This window comes from Camelus bactrianus, chromosome 13, assembly GCF_048773025.1.
Source record: "Camelus bactrianus isolate YW-2024 breed Bactrian camel chromosome 13, ASM4877302v1, whole genome shotgun sequence".
Lineage (NCBI taxonomy): Eukaryota > Metazoa > Chordata > Mammalia > Artiodactyla > Camelidae > Camelus > Camelus bactrianus.
Window position 1 is genome coordinate 30,595,294 of NC_133551.1, and position 21,206 is coordinate 30,616,499.

The following is a 21,206-nucleotide window of genomic DNA, read 5'->3' on the forward strand; positions in this document are numbered from 1 at the left end:
AGCAGCAGTGGAGTGGTGGCCCTTGTTTTAGATGGGGCATGTCCTCTTCAGGTAATCACACTGACACCTGCTAATTGCTTACATCCAACTGAAATATTCACTTGCATTACCTGGCTGACCACTGTGGGCCTCAAGTCCATCCTGTCCACTAGCACAGTACTGTTCTTTCAGGTCCGGCTTCCACCCATTCATTCAACAAATATTTACTAAGCACTGCAAAAATCCAAAAAACATCTTAAGGTGGTTATAATTCATCTAGTAGCAAATGCTACCAACACTCAATCTGAAATATATCATGTGCGTCTTACACATTTAACAGTATATATTACTCATATTTTTTAAACTTCACAAGTATCCATTATAGCCTCAGTTTTTAAAATAAAAAGATGATTAAAAGTTGGCCTATTCAAACCACCTCTGGATACAATTAAACAAAATACATAAGGAACGCTTAAGGACATATTAACAGGCTAAAATTTCAAAAATCTCCTATCAATCTAAACTATTTTGAAGGATTGCTTTCCATAATCATCTTATCTGGTGGGAAAAGTGCAAGAATAGAGTAGGTCACAAGCCCCATAAAGGAGAAACTGTTCAATGTAGCTTTTTTCTAAGGGGAAAACGATAAAGCACTAACTTTCCCACACGTGAGACCATGCCCACCTGCGAGCCTGCGAAGAGCCGAGCCTGCACCCTCCGTGTTCAATAGGAATCATGAAGAACTGTAGTAAGAATGTTCACCTGGTATTTCCAGTTCTCCTTACCTTGTTTTTAGGTTTCATTTCACCACGAAGCTTCATAAGGTCTGAAGACAATGAGCTATGTGCAGATAATTAACCACAAGATGAAAAGGGAAATTATAGAAAACTGTACATCCTCTCTCAGTATAAGTATGGGGGGAAATGTATATGCCTGTGGAAAACAGAGAATGACAAGATTCAAAATCAAAACGAATTAAAATAATTCATTTTCCTTCCTTAAATATCCCATTATTTTTAAAGTTTTTGAAGTTAAACATTACTCAGTTTGGTTTCCATATTACTGTTTCTAGTGCTCTTCACTTAGTCATAAACTCCAAAATTATTTCTCTTATGGTAATTATTTGATGCAACAAGATAAATGTATTAAAATATTACAGTGGTCAGCCAGGTAATGCAAATGAATATTTTAGTTGGATGTAAGATAAACAGTGGGCACAAACAATGCACACATTGCTGCATTTTGTTCCAGGGGGAAGCGTGTGCTCTGTGTGATCTCTCATGGGAGGGAGAGCGCATAAGGAAGCCTGGACATGGATTCCCCCCAACTCTTATCTGCATCTTTTCCCCATATAATCCTGTTGTGGATCCTTCCTACACTGCTCTCATGAAACTCTGCCATGAATACAATTATCTGCTGAACCCCGTGAGTCTTCTAGCAAATCTCCAAAGAAAGGGAAATATTCTAGGAGCGTTAAAAAAAGAGAAAAAAGAAGGGAGAAATAAAAATATTCTTCAAAGGCCACAACACAAACCTATTAGGCATGAGGTACTGGCCCGGCTGCCCGTCCAGCCTCATGTCCCATCCCGCTGCACCACAGCCTTGTTGCTCCCGAGCACCAACCTGCTTGAAGGGCTCACGCCTATAATGCTGTGGCTAAATGCCCACGCTTTAACTTACTCACTGCACAGAGCAACTCTTTGCTGCACCCCCTTCAACCTTGTCTCTTGCCTAATTTTATTCTTCATGTTTCAGCTCAAATTTTACCCCCTCCAGAAAGCCTTCACCAGCTCCTCCATTCTTGGTGGGTAACCGCACTTTGTACCCCCAAAATTCCCTGTACAAATTTCAGTCTCTGCCCTCACTGCAGTGTATCACTATCTGTTCATGGTCCGTCACCCTCAGCAAGGCATCAAGTCTGTGAGTGCAAGATTTTTTGTCTTATTTATCTTCTAATTTCAGCACCCAGCCCAATACTTGAGATAAATTGGAACTAAATAAGTATTTTTCAAAGCAATGCATATGTGACTATGTAGCTTCCACGGATTTAACGTCTGTGCTTTTCTCCTTCCATACTCTTTCTTTCAGGAACCTGTGGTTTGGATCGTGGCCCCAGTCCTCAGGGAAAATTTCTGTCATGAGTCACAGGTCATATTAGCTAAATGTGTTTTCCCTCTCTGCTTCCGACCCTTCTTTAAGCTACAGATGTTGGAAAGTTGTGAAAAGTAACAGCACTCATCAAATAGCAGTTTAATATTTTTCTGCACAAAAGGTCATCAAAGGGGGCACTGCATTTTTCTTCCAAGTTAAAAGGGATAATGGAGCTGTGAAGATGAAGAAGAATAAAGAGAAGGTGGAGGAGGAAGGTGGGAGCAGAACAAGAACGAGGAGGAAGACAAGCAGAAACATGCTTGATAACACGTGGAATGGTAAAAATTCCAGTTATGATCCAGGAACGTGGGCAGTCTAGCATGGTTCCTTAATACAGCCATGGTTCCACTCTCTACCCGTTCTTGTCACAGCTTGAGTGGGTTCAAAGGAGTAGCCTGTCCATATCTACATTACAGGGCTGATCTCAAGGAAGTATTTTGAGATTTTTCTGTCCGTATCTATATTACAGAATTGATCTCAAGGAGATACTATTCTGAGATTAACAGTGTAAACATGTAAAAAAAAAATCAAATAGCTCATATATTTTATTTGTGTAACATCTTATTTAACATAAATTTATTTTAAATTGATTCATAGATTGTTTAATGACCTAGAGAAGTAATTACATTTACTCTTTCAGTTACATTCCTCTCCTTCAAGTACAAGTATTTAGAAAACTTTTGACAGTTGTATGATTAAAAAAAAAAATTAAGATCAGATTTTGGAATAATTTTAATAAAAACTGCTCCAAAATAATCATTCAGAAAAATCACAAGTAATAAAATTACCCTGATACTCTTGGTCCTCCATGTATATAAATCACCAGAAGGAGCACAGATAATTACTCACGGTAGGTGTGGTTCACGTGAATATTGCAGTGGCAAGAGAAAAAAACTGAAAATCTCAATATTCAATGAAATCTAAAGCTCTTTCCAACCTGAAAATACCATGTTATGATTATATTGTTTCAATCTATTCCTATAAAGTCCTTTGGATAGTTTTTTTCAATTTATAATATACGTGCTTAACTTTATAAAACTTAAGAACAGCTAAAAATCTAGCAAATATATGCCAAAGACAAATATGTGCCAAAGATAAATAACAAAGTTGTTTATGAGGTTAAAAGAACAGATACAAGTTAACAGATATATTTAAAAATTAAAAAGGAATATATCTTCCCTTTTTTTCCTATAAAAAAAAAGGGGGCTTATGAAACCGGAGCTGAAACTGGAGTTCAAATAATGAAACAGAAAATTAACTAAACATACTTATTTAAATATCTAACAATTTAAAAATCAGGAAATGTGTAAGAAAGACAAAAGACTTAGTATGTTTGTGGTCACAGGTACATTTCAAAAAATGATCATGCAGAAACCAGCTGGCTGCCAATAAAAATGTTTAAAATAAGATGTACCACAATTAGTGTACATGAACAATTGGTAATTCATGCAGCTGTAGGCACACAGAAAGCTAAACACACTTACCTAAAGGTGTGCCATCTGGATCTGTGTAAATAACAGCAAAAGGGAAACAAAAAGCAATACTCCAACCAAAACAGATCCAACGTTAAAAACCCCCACGTAAGACAAGATTATGCACCATTTGTAAGGTATGTGAACAGATGCCACAGCAAACGCTTATAAATTTATTTTTAAGGCAGTTAGATATGCAGAGTAATGAAATTGGTTAATACTTTAAACAATTTAAAATAACCAATTCAGAAACATGGTTGATTTTTTATTTATAAAAGCTAGTTGCTCAATAATGTTAAGTAAGCCCTTTTAAGTTGCTACCCATTTCTCGAAATGACAATAATTACACCCCCCCAAAGTTATGCATGGAAATTAAAGGAACGATTATTAAAAGCACAAGTAAATACAGCAGCTGTTCAGTCAGGCTATAGGGGACAAGGGAACAGTATAGCAAACTCAAAGAGCAAAGTTACTATGCAATTTATATAACTAAAACTTCATCCAAATTACCTTGTAAAGCATGGCCGGGTAGAGCATCTAGCTCAGGATGTAATTCTGCTTTCTCTTTCGACATGTGGGATAAGAGCTTGTTTTGTGTATCACTGGTTATTTCAGTTTGTTAAATCCGACCTTCAGGTACTTTCTTGAGCCTCCTTCTGGGCAGCCTGAGGACTCTACACTACCACCCAAAAAAAAGTTATCTTAGATCACACAAAACAGAATCTCCACACAAAGATCTGTATCAAATAGCAAATGCATATGATGTATGAACTCTGACATCAGATAGACCTTGATTCATTGCAGCCCCTCCACTTCCAGGCCTGGTGACGCTGAGTAAGTTACCTTATCTTCCTAATTCTCAGTTTCCTCATATTTAAAATGGTACGAATAATACCAGTCCCTTGTATGTTGTGAAGATTAAGTGAGAGAACAAAACATAAAGGGTCTAGCACTGTCTCAACATGGGGAAAAAGGTGAATCAGGAATCATTATCACTTTCAACATTTAGGCAAAAGTTGCTTAAGGTAAGGAGAGAGCAACTGTATTTTTTTTTCCTGACTTTTTTTGAGCTGTAAAGAATCAATGTTAAATCAAAATTGACTCTAAATTTATTTGCATCCCAAGGGATTCTTCTTTTAATTTTCCTTTGTTAAAGTAAAGTAGAAATTATTTTATTCTTTATGTTGTTTATCTGTTCTAATACACAAGCACAAACGATGACAAGCTAATGGAATTGATGTAAATAATGCTGACTTTTCAAAAGAATCTTCCTCCACATTACAAAGGAAAGGGTCACTGGAGAAAGATGAACAAAACTACAATGAATTAATCAAAAAGGAATAGAGACTTTATTCAGAAAGCCAGCAGACTGAGAAGATGGCAGACTGATGTCCTGGAGAACCATCTTCCCCAAGTCACAATTCACGCTCTTCATACTGAAAAGGGGAGGGGGTGTGGTCACTTGTTGCAAATTTCTTGGTGGAGGAATTCTTTGTTCTTGGAATCCTTCTTTTTTGTAGCTGTCCATGAGGGTCAGGTCATGGTTCCCCTGTAAAACCAACAAAAGTTATTTTCTCTTCTTCAACTTGTTATCTTTATGAATGTAAAAGTGCTAATATCCTTAAAGGTCAGAGCCTTGAGAACAGGCTCTCCTGTGCATTTCAGGCTATTGGCAACACTGTTTTACAAAAGATGCAGCGCAGCAAGTCTAAGCCTAGGAAACAGGGCACAGGGTTAAAGTCAAAGGAACAGAGCTAATACAGAATCAGATTTGTTCTTTTCTATCACAGGGCAGAAGCCACTTAAGGATTTAAATTCCTTTAGGTTAAAAATAAGTAAATGTTAAAGGAGTTTACATGCAGAGGTTGGAATGTGCACAGCCTATTTGGAAAAACACACAAAGGATTGTAAACAGTGACAACAAAGAATGAGGGAAACCTTTCCTTTGTGTATTTTTGTGCTCTGATTTTTTTTTTTTTTTACCATATGCACATATTTCTTTCTCAGTAAAAAAAAGAAAAAAGTGTAAGGGTGGAAAGGAGTGACCAGCTCAGCACGCCCGGCAGCCGTGGAACACTGAGCCGTCACTTCTGCTTTAGGCCGGGAGGCATTATTGACTCTCTGCTGTGCCCAGGGCTATCCTATGACTTCTTTTATTATTTATATATTTTATAAAATAATAATATGCTATTCCTCATCCCTGCCCACAGCTGGGGGGAAACCAATTGAGTTTTCATGGAATTGTTTTCCAAGGAATAGAAGTGAGTTACAAACAGAACCCATCTTAAGGGTACAACAGGCAGAGTGGGTTTCCAGTGGCCAGACAGCTAGGAAGGGCTAGCAACAGAGGCGCCCAGAGCTGAGAGAGTAAGCCTTGAGGCCCCACACAAAGCCACCCAGAGTGGCTTCTCTGTGCTCTGCTGTGGATCCTAGAGGGGAAGGTCTAAGGATCCAGATTCAAGTTCAGCAGCAGCTGGAAAGAAAAAGAATTAAGATTCTTTATCTAAAATACTTCATAGGTAACTAAATATGTTAGTTCTTTAGAAAGCTGAGAACTTTCTAACTGTTGAGAAGAATGAAAAGTATCTATATACGATACAATACCAAATGCAAGATGACGATTCTAGAATCTGCCCAGGGCTGCACGTTGAATTACCTGCTCGTGTGGCTGAGGATCAGAGCTTCTGGTTTTCTCATTCTTTATTCATTGGCCCAATAACCATGTGGAGACACTGTGAGAAGCACTGCAACTGCATGAAGATGACACAGTCCACCCTGAAGAATCACATACCATAAACTGGAAAAACAGGCAACTTCCATACAGAATCATAAAAACCACGGCAGGTATAAAAGGGGGCACAACTGGAACACTTAGAAGGGACATCCAGCTTTGTGCCAATACTGCCCCCTTTTGGTGGCAGTGATATGTAAGCAGGTACCTGAAGGAGGAGGACAAAGTGTGGGAGGGAGAGGGAAGAAGCAAACACAAAAACTAGAGCCAGGGAAGAGCACGTGTGGAACTGGAAGCAGTCTAGCTGGGCCAGATGCTGGAGCAAAGCGGCAGAGCAGGGGAGTAAAGAGATACATCTGAATACTTTGGCAAGAAACAGATTGATGTGTTTTTTATTCCAAGCTAAGGAATTTGGAATTTTCCCTGAGGGCAAAGATTAACCAATGACAGGAAATTTAATTGTCACACACCAGTGGCAGCTACATGGACTGTGATTGCTTGTGTCTGAGTTTTTGGCCTCAGTCACTACCAGAAACTCGAGAAGCTGATGACCTCCAGGTTTTCTGAGAACAGTGTCGGTGTGCAGGGTGACAGTCCCACAGGGACAGCAGGAGGAGAGGAAGGATACAGCCAGAAATAAACAGAGAACATAGGCTTCTTGAGATGATTTTTTTTAAAGCTATGGATCATTATGAATAAATGAGGAGTAAGTATATTTTTCATTATGAATGGTTTTGTTTTCACATTTTTCATTAGGTATGGGTAAGAAAAAAATGTAACATAGTGTCTGTTATTCAAACAATGGAGATGTTATTTACTATTTAGTTTATTTCAGAAATCAATGTCTAAATGTAATTCATACATTTTGGCAACATACCTCCTAGTTCTCTAGTTATATTTTTCCCAACTCCTGCTGCATTGGAAATAAGTCAAATAATACTTATAATGTTTAAATTAAACAAGAGACAGTATCATGGGAAAGAGAGCTGGCTTATGAAATGTTAACTTTTAAATAATACTTTTAGAGACTAGATCCAACTTGGGGATTGCTTAAATAGGAAAAAAAAATCACATGAATAAAATAAAATAAATTCCTGCTTATTTTGGTTTTAGATAATAGGGAACATATATATGTAATGCAATTTAGATTCATCTGATGAAAAGTACAATAAATATTGGCCTATTGAATACATATAATTTCAGATTTTATTGCTTAAACAATTCAAGTCATATTTTACACTAAATGCATTACCTTGCAATTCTTAGAAAAATTGCCCTTTATAATAAAAGTTTAGTCAGTTTTGGGTTTTTTTAGTTTAATGGATTTTTCCTTAAAATGAGCTTTCCATTCTTGCATTTTATAAAACTAAAATGTTAAGTTCTGTTCTATGCTAATAATTTTTTTAGCACAGAATCTTGAATACATAAAATGAAGAAAGTGGTTCTGTTGTAATGTCTCATGAAAATTCTACTGAGAAAAATTAAACGAATGCATTTTGCTGCTTATGAGTAAAACATTTATTTCAGAAAATTTCAAGAGGGGAGGGTATAGCTCAGTGGTAGAGCACGTGCTTAGCATGCACAAGGCCCTGGGTTCAATTCCCAGTACCCCCACTAAAAAATTCAAGATAAAAGTATAAAAGATTTTACCTTCAAGTGAGGATATTTTTCAGTAGAATCTAAAAGACAGAAGGGACACATAACCAATGATATGTAAACACGAAAGCCAACTGTACAGTCACCCAGAGTTAGGACTGAGCGTAATCCTCATGCTTGCTTTGGAAATGAACACATTAGGTTTTGGTGTTTTGTTTTTGAGGAGCAGTTAAGATAGCAGCAAGACAGAAACATGAATCCATTACAGATAATGAATAAAGGCAGGAATATAGAACATGCAGTTAAGATTTCAAAAGTATGATTATGTTTCAAATGACTTTATAAAGTAGAAAATTGTACATATACCAATGGGAACATGCTGACTCTGACTGATAAGGAGAAAAGTGAGCTTTAATTAGAGTAAGTCATGACTCCAAGAAGACTAACGCAGCAGCACATCTCTAATGCAGTTGACACCATCAGACTGCAAGGATGTATCACGTTCTTCAATTCCCCTGTAACTTAGGAAGCCCACAGTTGTGACACTTTATTTGAATGTGTAATTCACTTCTCATCAGAGAAAGTGCTATGAGTTGATCAGCTTGGATACACACTTGGGAGAATAGTTCATAAAAATATTCATTTTTTCCCATACCCATGTGGGCTACTGGTATGCCTATATTTCTTGGATCCTCTAGCTTAGCCAACTTAAATTTTTTTTTTAAGGTGTGCACTTTATTGAACTGGTCTCAAGTCAGTGTACACGTAAGCCCTGGCTGCCTCTGTGCCTCAGCCCACTCTCACGGGGACCAAAAGCCTTCATACATCTCAAGTTTGGGGACAAAAAAGGGGGACTGACCATTCAAAATAAAACAAACAAAAACAGGTATTAAGGTAAAGTTTTTTTTTATTTGCAGAACATCACTTACACAAAAGCAATGCTATCACCCTCCCGTGTGGGCTTCTGCAAGGACTTCCTTAGAGAAGCTGGGTAGTTTTGGGAAGGCAGGGGACTTCCTGTAACAATGCATCTCAGGATATTTGGGGTGACTATTTTAAAAAATGTACAAAGTCCTCGGTCACAAGGTAGAACTTTGGAGATGCTTGATCCAACTGCCTGCTGTCACCTTCACTGTTTTTAAATCTTAAGTACCAAAATAAAAATTTTTTTTAAGAAAATAAAAAAAAACAAAACAAAGCTAGGCCACTCTCATCTCCTTTTCCACCGAAGTTAGGTTTTGTCAAGAGAACGGTGGAAGGAAACTCAGTCCACCTAGAAGCACTTGCGGTGGACGATGGAGGGGCCGGACTCGTCATAGTCCTGCTTGCTGATCCACATCTGCTGGAAGGTGGGCAGCGAGGCCAGGATGGAGCCGCCCATCCACATGGAATACTTGCACTCAGGGGGCGCGATGATCTTGACCTTCACCGTGCTGGGGGCCACGGCAGTGAGCTCCTTCTGCATCCTGCCGGTGATGCCGGGGTACATGGTGGTTCCGCCGGATAGCACCGTGTTGGCGTAGAGGTCCTTGCGGATGTCCACGTCACACTTCATGATGGACTTGAAAGTAGTCTCGTGGATGCCACAGGCTTCCAGGCCCAGGAAGGCAGGCTGGAAGAGAGCCTCAGGGCAGCAGAAGCGTTCACTGCCAACGGTGATGACCTGACCATCGGGCAGCTCGTAGCTCTTCCCCAGGGAGGAGCTGGAGGCAGCGGTGGCCATCTCCTGCTCCAAGTCCAGGGCGACGTAGCAGAGCTTCTCCTTGATGTCACGCACTATTTCCCGCTCGGCCGTGGTGGTGAACCTGTAGCCACACTCCGTGAGGATCTTCATGAGGTAGTCCGTCAGGTCCCGGCCAGCCAAGTCCAGACGCAGGATGGCGTGGGGGAGGGCATACCCTTCATAGGTGGGCACAGTGTGAGTGACCCCATCACCAGAGTCCATCACAATGCCAGTGGTGCGGCCAGAGGTGTACAGGGACAGCACGGCCTGGATGGTCACATACATGGCTGGGGTGCTGAAGGCCTCAAACATGATCTGGGTCATCTTCTCACGGTTCACCTTGGGGTTCAGGGGGGCCTCGGTCAGTAGCATGGGGTGCTCCTCAGGGGCCACACGCAGCTCATTATAGAAGGTGTGGTGCCAGATCTTCTCCATGTCGTCCCAGCTGGTGACGATGCCATGCTCAATGGGGTACTTGAGGGTCAGGATGCCTCTCTTGCTCTGGGCCTCATCACCCATGTAGGAGTCTTTCTGGCCCATGCCCACCATGACGCCCTGGTACCGGGGGCGTCCCACGATGGAGGGAAAGATGGCCCGGGGGGCATCATCGCCTGCAAAGCCGGCCTTGCACATGCCAGAGCCACTGTCGACCACAAGCGCAGCAATGTCGTTACCCACGGCAAACTGGTGGTGGTGCAGCCCGGTGGCGACGGCGGAGCAATGAGGGGCCCGTGCTGTCGGGGTGGACGTGGTCTCACATGTCATCTCAAAGTTTCTTGATCCATTAGTGCAAGATGGTATATAAGACACACCTAAGAAATAATGTGTATTAAGTTTTCCACATTGAGATATGATTTTCAAAAAAGGAAAAAATAAATTTGATTGCCACAGAATTATTAGATACTAAAAGTCTTTTATATTTCAAAATCACTGTAGTTAGTTACTGAAAACAACAATTTTACCATCTAGGGAATGAACCCTATTAATTTCTTTTGTTTCCAAAATTAGTTTGGTTTGGTATCTCATGCTAATGTTTAAAAGGCTTTTTGTGAAACAACCATCTTATCAAAAAATTAGCTATCCTAAAAAAAAAACCACACACACAGCCAGTGCTTCCATATTCAAACTAATCTCATTTGAGTAACAAATATCAATGCAACACACATCCTTGATGCCTAATAGCTGTGAGCAGTGGTTGTGGTTTACCCCAGTTCCAGCCCCTTCCTGCTTCCGGAATTCTCTGCAGTGGCAACGATCTAATCTTGCTTCAGTGCAAACATATGACACCATCTAAAAGGAGTTCTCTCAAGTTTCCTCATCAATTCCCACATCACCTACCTGCCACCTTTTCTCCTCCTTCCTTCCTTCCACTGCATCCTCCCCTCTTCAAAAGGATCCCTAGATCTGTGGTCGTAATTCTTCCCCTTCTGGATTCTTTGGATGGATGACCCCCACCACTTCTTCTTCCTCTCTGCTTGATCACAGCACCTTACGTGGGTAATTTCTACTTCAGCTCTTTGCCTCCCTCTGGCTATAAACGTGCTCAGAAAGGAAAACAAAACCACGGTTTTCCTGATGCTGTTACATCATGAGCTCTCCAGGGGCTCTTCTTCCAGATTTCTCTAAACACACGTCTACCCTCTTGCTGCTCTGAGCGTGGTCTCAAGACCAGCAACAAGGGTGTCGCCTCAGAACTTGTTAGAAATGCAGAATCTCAGGCCTGCTGATCAGAACGTGCACTTTTCACCGGGTCCCTGGGTGACTAATTACAATTTGAGAAACTCTGGTCTATACTGAGTCTACTCGACTTAATTGATCCTTCTGAAATCTCACCTCAAGTGCCCACTGTAACGCTTCCCCAACCTGAGACTGCATTAGAAGGCACACACTTTCTAACGGACTCTTAGTCAGGAAGCAGCTTCCCTGGCCCCCATCCCCCGTAACACACCCTGCTCTTCCTCTTCCTTGTTCTCTTCTTTTGGCCAGGTGACACCATCCTTAAAGGCAGCAACACACCACGTGACATGAAGGTCCAGTCATTTACAGCTGCCCGCACCTGCCTGTGTTCACCCACGGCAGGGAGAACCCAGCTGTGCGTGATCAGGCACCTCAGCCCTCACTGCCCTCCTAACAATGAGGAGGACAGGGACAGTGGGAACATTCGTGCTTCTCGGACAAGCTGTGGTGCTGGAAGCTCACTTCAAGTCCAACTCACATTTCAGACACTTCCTCTTTCCAAAGAACTGCTCTGCCTTCCCACCCTCCTCCAGAGGCCCCTCCCTCCTTTCCCTTCACTTACTACCTGTCCCCTCTGCCTCGCTCATTCTTCATCCCCTCTTTCCCTTCTCATTTCCTGACTGCCCTAGGTCACAGAGCATCTTGAAGTAAAACTAACAACTCAGCTCCTTGAGCGGCATCTCAGTATGACCTGCTGCGGACGCCTGAGTTATACAACTGACCTCCTTGCTCACATTTCCCCTCACTGTATCTTCACCAGGTGATTTTCTTTGGCTTTCAGAATATATCACAATTCATGTCTGAAATCAACATTCTGTCAAATGACTTTTTAATAAAATACACCTCTTACCTTCTATTTGTTCACTTAATGTATTTTCTCCTGTTTGACCTGCATCTCCAGATGAATTATCCACACACTTCTGTGGTCGACTCTCAGAGATACTCTGTTAAAATCAATATTAATAATGAGTTGCATAAAGCTTTCCTAATCCCTTTGTAAGAAAATCCCTGCAATTCCTAACTTTAAAAAAAAAATCCTATTTTAAAAGCAGTTAGACTTAACTAAAATAAGAGAAGAATATCTTGGGAAACCAAACATTTAAGTAGAAAACCTTATATTCTCTAGATCAAGTCTATCTTTTATCTTCATTTGGCTTTTGATTCACTAAACTGACCATGGAAAGCCAGGGCAAGTATTTTCACATGCAAAATATTGACTTATATTCACATTTCAACAAAGAATTAACTTCAAAACACCTAACTCCACTTTGAATTCCCCCACAAAAAGGAAGACATTTTTAAAAATACATATTTTTATAGGTAAAGCGGAATTGCTTTGCTGTATATATGATACTAACATTGTAAACTGACTACACTTCCATAAAAAAGCAAAATTTAAAGTACACTTATTTTTAAACAAATACTTTAGTAAGTATACTTGCTATAAATTTAAAATATTTCTAAGGACAGACACGGATTTAGCATTAAAATGAGATCCTTGGCATGAAACAAACCTCGGAGTCTGTCACGCTGAGTCCGGACAGAACACTGGAGAAGCCGCTTCACCTCAGGAAACAATCGCTCAGCACAACCTAACTATTATTTGATAAAACTTTTATTATAGTTAAGAAAACTAGTTGACTAAATTAGCAACGTAGTAAGAAAAACACTGATGTTTTAATAACAGCCAAGAACTTTAAATGTAGTTATGCAACTCCTCAAAAAAGCACAGGGACTGCCAGAAGGGAAGGATAAGGACATTTATTTCCCAACCCTCCGCACGTGCCAGGCCCTTACGTGCACATCTTCTTTCCTACACACAACAACAATAAAAATGGTTGTAAGGACAGTTACCCACCTGCTGCCTCCTGATCACTATAAGTTGCTGGGGAACAATAACCAGACGTGACCCCCTGTTCTCTGTCCAGAACGTCCCTCCCCTGGGCCGTCATGTGACTGGCTCCGTCCCATCCTTCCCTTGGCAGCTGTGGTCACACTCCGATCTGTGCCGACTACGTAAATTCCACTCTTACCCCACCCTCATCCTAGTGACAAACACTTTCGTAAAAAACTGACGTTCTCCATTTTCTTTACCTGAAGGACTTACTGTGACTGACAGAGGATTGCTGTTTACTGGTTCTTCTGTTCCTACCCCTACAGCCTAACTCCTCGACCGGTACGTTCAGTGTCTAACTGCCCGGCACGCAGCTGGTGTTCAGGAGCAGGAATTTCTTTAAGGTCAAAACATCTAAAATCTCAAGATAGCCTCAAGTACCAAAGCACTCTATACCTATCAGAGATCTCCACTAAGTCCACTGAAACGTGACACACCCCAAGTGAGAAATCCACGTGCCCGCTCGGACTTTCCCTTTCTTAACTCCACTGCCATTTATTGTCCTTCAGGTGTCAAAAAAGTATCCTCAACACTTAGCCATGCACTGCCAGTGATCATTCTGTCTTACTCCCTATAGCACCACTTACAGACGACAACATGTTTTCACATTTGTTACCACATTTGTTCATTGCACACACCTCAGAGGTATCAGTACCATTTTACCAACAAAGTCGCTGACATTCAAACAGCTCCAACAAGTTTTTCCAAGACCCCACAGCCAGTGCATGCCAACGTATCTGTTGACTTCACATGCACTGCTGGGCCACTAGGCAGCAGCTGTCCAGATCCAAGAGCTCAGGGCCTCCTTACCTCTCCCCACAGCCGACAGCTTCGAACATGTCATCACTGCTACTTACGTTACTTCAACTACAGTCATGATCAAAGTGCAACATGCAGGCCACACTAACTATCCTCATTAAAACATCACTCACCCAAACTGTTGGTACACTGATCCCACACGTTTATCACCCTTCACCATGCTTCTGATTCTCGTGAAATAATCCCTGCAGATCAGTGACAAGGAAACTACAATAATTCCAATTCACAGGCATGTGCTTTTCAAGGTCAATGTGGCAAAAACAAAAAACAAAACACAACACGAAAACACTATTCTTTTTAATCCAACCTATATTTGTCTGAACCTGCCTGAGAGTCTGGCACATCCATTTATACAAAAGAAACAGACAACTAGTCACAGGTTGAAAAACAATAGTTCTTTACTTACTAGAGAAAACAACTCAAAAAGCTGAATCACTTCCATAGACTTCTCAACTTTGCTTTCTGTGCTACATACACAGGCTTCATTAAATAAGCCTCAAAAATTCAGAGTGTACTAGGCACTGCCATGACATACAGCACACAATGAAGCTCTTAATGGTGGATGAAAAAACGAAGAGAAAGTTTGGAAGGGCAAATGCAAAGGTGAGTAACTAATCTCAAGGCAACCCTTAGTTTATGTATTAACGTAACTCAAAGCTTATATTCGAATACAGTAGTAATAATGATACAACAGTACCTTCAAATGAGAAGAGGATTCTGTATCTCTCTCTACTTCAAAATCAAAAGCTGATAAGCCATCTATAAAATGAAGTTAAAAGATACATGAATGAGAATATTTACCAACGTAAATTTTAGATACACATATGCATCTATTGAGATTGATAGATTTCTCTATAAAATAAAGTAGCACAGAAGAATTAAAGAAAGTTTGAGCATTTTTTGAAAGAAAAGCTAGGGTGTGCTTCAGAAACTTATGAAGAAACATGGCAAGAGAAAACACTTAAAAAGTAATACATATGATATTTAAATATAAACAATTTACCACTATTCTGTGAAATTTTTTTTTATTGGAGGCACTGGCAATTGAACTCAGGAATCCCTACATTACAAGCATGATTCTATCTACCAATGAGCTATACCATTCCTACAGAGGAAACTAGTTTCTAAGCATAGAGAAAAAAAGACATTACATGTTCACGAACTTACCGCACACGTCAGTTTCGCGGGCTCCGTCAACAAAGGTCAATGTGTTATGGTCCATCAGTTCCTCTGGGGCGATTACAGTAGTCTCAGGAACATCTTCTGGTTCTTCAATTGCTATCTCAATCGCCCCGTCCTAGGGAAACAAAACGAAACGAGGACCGAACTTCAGAAACCGTCATGTTGACGTATTTGGCCACTCAATCACTAAGTAAGACGACGGTTGTTTCCTGCATCTATCAGGTCATTAGCACTATCCTGGAGAAGCTGCCAATTCAAATAAAAGACAGACTCGGTGCTCTACGCTGCCAGAGGCACAGATCAACGAAAAGGAATCGCCACAGGAAAGTCTGAACAGCTCTACAACTCAAGTCAATGGACAATGTCAGGGCACAAAGGACAGGAGAGTCTGTTGCACGTCCATAGCTCAGGGAATGCCGGGAAGACTGCACTGTGCCTCAAAAGACAGCCCCAGTGCAGGGGGTGGGGGCGGAGGGGCAGGGGTGTCGGGATGGGAAGGGAACGTGAGGAAGGGGCAGCCTGAGCAAAAGGATGAGGTGTAAAACAACATAATAAATTATAAGGAAAACGCAATACCCTAGACTCAACAAGAGATATCATTTGATTAATTTGAAATGAGGATTGCTAAAAAAGAAGAGAAGAAACCACCTTACTTTCACAGTTAACTCTCTGTATTCAATACCCTGTAATAAAGTGTAATAGAAATGAATTTGAAAAAAGAATTTAGCTAACAACACTGATTTGTTTAGGTGAGTCTGAAAAGTGAATATATGTTCATTTTGCAGTCCTATGACATTAAGCACAGAATAAGTTTTGAATTATAGATTAAAAATATAAGTGAAAAATTTTCATTGTCAAATGCTAACATCAAAATGGAAAGTGAAAACAACCATCATGTTATCTTTTAGCATTCTCAGATGCTTATATCTGAAAATAAGAATATTAAGAAAGACAGTACCTTCTTATCAGAAGATTCTTTGTCGTTTCCAAATTTGTAGATTGACATCCCATCTGTAAAATATAACTATAAATATATTAATAAGAATATTACTACTGTAAATTTTAAACACCCATGATCATCTATCTCCATTCATGGATATTTCAATTTAAAAAGGATTTTAGAGAGTTAAAGCATTTTTCAAAATAAAAGCTTAGTTATGGTTCGGATATTTTTGAAGGAAGGTGGAATAAAAACACTTAAAACTAATTAATATCATATTTGGAACTGCATAATTTATATTCTTTTTATTTGAAGTTTTTTTTAAATGGAGGTCCTGGAGATTGCTAAGCATGCATCCCGTATACCAATGAGCTGTGCCCTTCCCTGCTGCACACTACCTTCTAAGCATAGAGAAAACTAAAATGAAAAAACTCCTTCCCTGCTGACTATCCTACTGAAGATGTTAGTTTGCTGAAGCAGAACGAAACTTTTGAGCCATCTTTCACCGTCTGACACTATTTCCCACATCAGAACGAGGGGGAGACAGGTCTACTGTCACTTGAGGAAGCGACCACAAGCCACTGGTTCAGGTGTTTTCCTAACTAATGATCAACTGCGGAAGGTCAGGGCTCCACTCACTGGAGAAAATGATACGGGCGTGCTTCTCTCTCAAAACCGAGAATGCAGTGCATGTTGAAGGAACATGTGCAAAGGCACATTCTGGCTTCTGTCAGAGGACTCTTTTTTACTCTACAAGAGACACTTCCTTCTCATGTCAGGTTGGGGAAGACACAGTCCATCAAATGTGTGTGCAAACAGACTAGAGGAACGTGACAATGTCCCCAGTCAGGTTTCCCCATGCTTTGCAAAGCCCTGGAAAGAGATCTCCTCTTCTTCTGCAGTGACTCAAGAAAGAATAGAGGAATATGCTTTCATCTTACCAAGTGGAGCAGCTGGTGGTGGTGGGCGAGGCTGCACAGGGCACAAGGTGGGCCCAGGTGGAGGTGGCCCAGGGAAAGGATGGGGCCCTCTTGCATCAAAAGGAACCTGCAGAACAGAATGGAGAGCTGTGTTGGATGACAGACAAAAGCACCAACACCAACAAAAGCTGGAACCCAACGCAGCAGCGGTCAGCACCGGGCACCCTCCCCTCCCCCGGGTGCCCAGACAGCAGCACCGCGTCCCACACTTCACCCTCCCATCGGGGGCCTGCCTGCACAGGTTGCCGCGGGGATAAAACACTGTCACCACACGTCACCGCCGGTGTCTGTTAAGTGGAGGAAGCCAAGGGGCCTGCCCTAGATGCACAGACAGGTTCCAGCACACTGACAAAGTAGCGCCTTCCCAACAGGCAGCCTCTCTGGGCAGGACGGCCCTCCCCGCCCCCTTCCCTGGCGGCGCCACGGGAGCTGGCTGTGCGCGGACCAGGAACACGGAGAAAGGCCGGACGTGAAGAGCCCATTCTCCACATGCGGAAGCAGAGCCGCACCGGGGTGCTTGCTCTGCCCACAGGCCCCTGCCCAGCCCTCTCTGCCCCCTCCTCACAAAGGGCCCTCCTCCGCCCTGCAGGGGCTGCCCCTGGGCGCACAGAGCTCTGGGGAGCTGGGCACCCTGGAGGCCTGCAGGGGAGCTGGCCAAGTGCTTCTGAGGGGACAAGGCTGTCCTCAGAAGGCAGTCAGTCATCCTTATTCTCAGGTAAGTCTGGATTTTAAGTTTGTTATGAAACGCACACTACATGTATCCTATGGAAAAACAAAGTAATAAGTCTCAACCCCACAATTGACACAGAAGGAATTTTAGCTCATGCGTAAAATCCCACAGTGTGTGATGAGACAGAAGAGCAGCTCTGACAGCTTCCAGGGCAGGACCGACCCAGCGCAGGATGGGGAACACAAGGTAAGGGCTGTGGTGCCAATCGGAATCCCCCTGCAGGGAAACAGGCATCTTTACTGTGGGCCCTTTCCCTTCCAGCCTCTATCTCCTACTACAAACGCAGCATCTCTGAGAGTCAGGCTTTTCTACCTAGAGTGCAACTGGAGGGAGCGTGGAAGACACATTTACCTCCCCAGAAAAGTCAGTGATGGGTTGTGACATTTACTACACCCAAGAGGACTCAAAGCTGCACAAAGCACATGGTATAAAGCTGGAGGGAGGGTGCTGCTCAGTTTTCAGTTATGAGGATTTGAATGGACATTCTAAACAGGCGAATCACCTGGCCTGAGACAGGAAAGGAGCAAAATAATGATGACAGGAATCTGTCTCAGTGACCCAGGAGCAATCCCAGGTGAAGGAGGTCAGGAATGAGTCAGCCGTGCCAGGAGAAGGAAGTTTGGAGTGAGGAAACCCCTCCTCCTGTTATTTCGAGAAACACACAAAGTCTGCGGTCCTCAGCCCCTAAGCACTCACTCCTTGATGGCTTCTGCAGGCACCACCCAAGGTGACAGGCTGAGGGGAGAAGCCCACTGGCTCCTGGGCAAGAGTTTGAATCTGGAAAAGAATGACACACTAGACCTGTCACAGAACACACAATCTGGAGATGAGGCCAGCAAAGGCCGCTGGGGAAAAAAAAGATCAAAGTTGCCAGAAAGAGTTTCAACAGAGAATGATCACCCCATTTACCTGGGCCTCCATGGCCGCCTCAGAAGGGCAGGAGTTGCCGTTCTGCACCAGAGCTGCACCAGGTCCTGAATCTGATAAAAACCAGAGAAAGGATGGAGGATTACACTTTGCTGCACAGACTTTGCTGAAGAAAAACAAAACTTCCAAGCCTCCCTTCACCATGTTACACTCTTCCCCACACCAGAACCAGGGGGAGACAGGTCTCCTGACCCTTGAGGAAGAGACCAGAGCCCTGGTTCAGGTGTTCCCATAACTAATCACCCTAGATGGGAGCACAGGGCTCAGATCCCTGGAAATCAGCACTAACACAGGGGACTCACCACACACTTCAGGGGAAATTGCAGTTCCTACACAGGCTAAACACTGAAATAAGAAGAGGCTTTCATAGGAAGAGTATCAACAACCCCTGACCATGAGCTCCACCTCTTCCTCCTCAGCCCGCTGGTAAGCTGTTCAAATCCTTCTGACAGCACATGTCTTGTGTAAGTGACCCGGTGTCATGTAAATATTTATGAAAGAAGTCGCCTTAAACAGACTAATATTGTAATAAGTGGCAAAAGAACAGTGAATTTTATGAAGACCCTACTGGAAGATTTTAGAGTTACACGTTCAACTCTAGAAGTGACATTACTCTACGTAGTAATGCCACTTACTAACTGGCACTGATCACTGTGTGACATTTTTTATAAGAACAAAGGGACCTGCAAAATTAGTGAAGAAATGCCTGCTGTCTTAAAGCAGATCTTGAATAGAACAGTTATCCACCAAGACAAATGAAGAAAAAATTTTTTCTCATCAGGACATACTGCCTTCATTCTAAAATGCTGTGCATGTTATTTTTCTCAACTGCAAGGAGAATTCAGCCTTCAACACTGTGTCCAGGCAGGAAGAGGGTGCTGACGCTCATGTCTTCCAGCGCACAGAAACCAGCCACACCAGCCACCCAAGGGCCTGGGGGGCGGCCCACAGCCCCTGGAGGGGCATGAGCTCCACTGTTCACAGAGGACAGAGCCCGGCAGGCTGGTGGCATGTGAAGAAAACAGCATCTTGTCAACCAGCTGAGAAACCGTTCCCTGTGGTGAGTGTGTGGTGTGGTGTGGTGTCCAGGAAACCCAACAATTACCCACGGGGACAAGAAGCCCAATCGGTGGCTTCTGCAGCAGAAATGAAGCTGCCACACTTCACAGTGTGCTCCTTACCTCTCAGGGTAGGAGGCAGCCTGTGTGGCCCTCCTGGGGTGGGCTCCTGCCTCATGTATTCCTCTGCCTGCCTCTCTCTGCAGGTTATGTCCAGTCTTAAAGATGGAGAAAGAATGGCTTCAATAAGAATTACATCATCAATTCCTCTACTAGATACAAAACAGCCAATCCTTAAGAATCTCAAAACACCCTTAAAACTGTGTCAAAATTCTGTACCTTTGTTTCAGGTGGGCATTCTCCCTTCTCAACTCAGCATTTTCCCTCTCCAGCTCCTGAGCCCTGAGCTGTGGGAGAAAAACACATCCATGTTCAGTTGTGGCCGACTGTGCACAAAGGGAAGGAAGGAAGCAAATTCTTACCCAGTTGTCTTGGGCCTTCTTCGCAGCAAGAGCAATCTTAGAAGTCAACACATCCAGAAACACCCCATGGCTAGGGGTTCTCAGGGCCACTAACTGTCTGCATCAGGTGCTGAGGACTCAGTGTGTCAGGAGGAAGGCAGGGTACCTGGTGTCTCCAAGTGATCTCTGCTTCCCACATTTGCCCGTGACATTCTTCAACTCTTCTACGAGTTACAAATTGTTCCATCAGAGAAGACACAACGCTGGGTATGACGTTAAGTACCCTGCCCCAGCCCACGTCATCTGCACTGCACACTCACACACACACAGCATCTCACCGCACAAGACATGCTCGCTGCACATGGCTGTAGAAGCACAGTGGGTGCAAAGCTGTCACTGCACCCACTCCTTCCGTCACTGTTGTTGAATGCCTGCCGGGTTCTGCGCGGACACAATCCCCTCTCCCGTTCTCAGCGTTTCCCTCACGTGTCCTGTGCTGAGCATCTCTCATCATAAAGCTTGACTCTTCCTTTCCTTACATCCTGACCCTATTTCTCAGCCTTACAACACGTCGGTCTCCCCAGTGACATGGGCATGTTTATTGGTCCAACTGACACTACATCAGACTGCTGTCCTCAGGATGAGAACAGTTTATAGCTCCTTCAGAAACATCTCTGTGAACCGTCTTTCCACTCAGTCTCCCTCCCAGAAATTGGAGGGGAAGAATTCAATGTTCCTTTCGCCCTTCCCCATAAGTGCTCAGGCTGATAAATACACAGGAAAGAATGAAACGCCCCCAACTAGTAAATATCAAAAAACTACACTC

The 21,206-nt window shown here is 42.6% G+C and overlaps 1 protein-coding gene across 8 annotated transcripts; it reads right to left on the reverse strand.

The window, feature by feature from the left end:
* Nucleotides 1-8,818: 8,818 nt before the first annotated feature.
* On the reverse strand, nucleotides 8,819-20,466 carry LOC105075564 (actin, cytoplasmic 1-like). 8 transcript variants are annotated; one of them, XM_074376312.1, is made up of 11 exons: nucleotides 20,402-20,466; nucleotides 20,259-20,326; nucleotides 20,043-20,137; nucleotides 18,844-18,914; nucleotides 18,631-18,711; nucleotides 17,166-17,271; nucleotides 16,243-16,295; nucleotides 15,270-15,399; nucleotides 14,800-14,861; nucleotides 12,240-12,333; nucleotides 8,819-10,464 (listed from the first exon to the last, which is right to left on the reverse strand). In XM_074376312.1, the coding sequence occupies exons 3-11, from the start codon at nucleotides 20,095-20,097 to the stop codon at nucleotides 9,203-9,205; spliced, it is 1,914 nt and encodes a 637-aa protein (XP_074232413.1). In that variant the 5' UTR covers nucleotides 20,098-20,137; nucleotides 20,259-20,326; nucleotides 20,402-20,466; the 3' UTR covers nucleotides 8,819-9,202. The 8 variants fall into 8 exon arrangements, with proteins under 8 accessions (XP_074232413.1, XP_010961755.2, XP_045378902.2 ...); XM_010963453.3 differs by lacking the exon at nucleotides 18,631-18,711; XM_045522946.2 differs by lacking the exons at nucleotides 18,631-18,711; nucleotides 20,259-20,326; nucleotides 20,402-20,466 and having other exon boundaries at nucleotides 16,243-16,308; nucleotides 20,043-20,104.
* Between the last annotated feature and the right edge of the window lie 740 nt (nucleotides 20,467-21,206).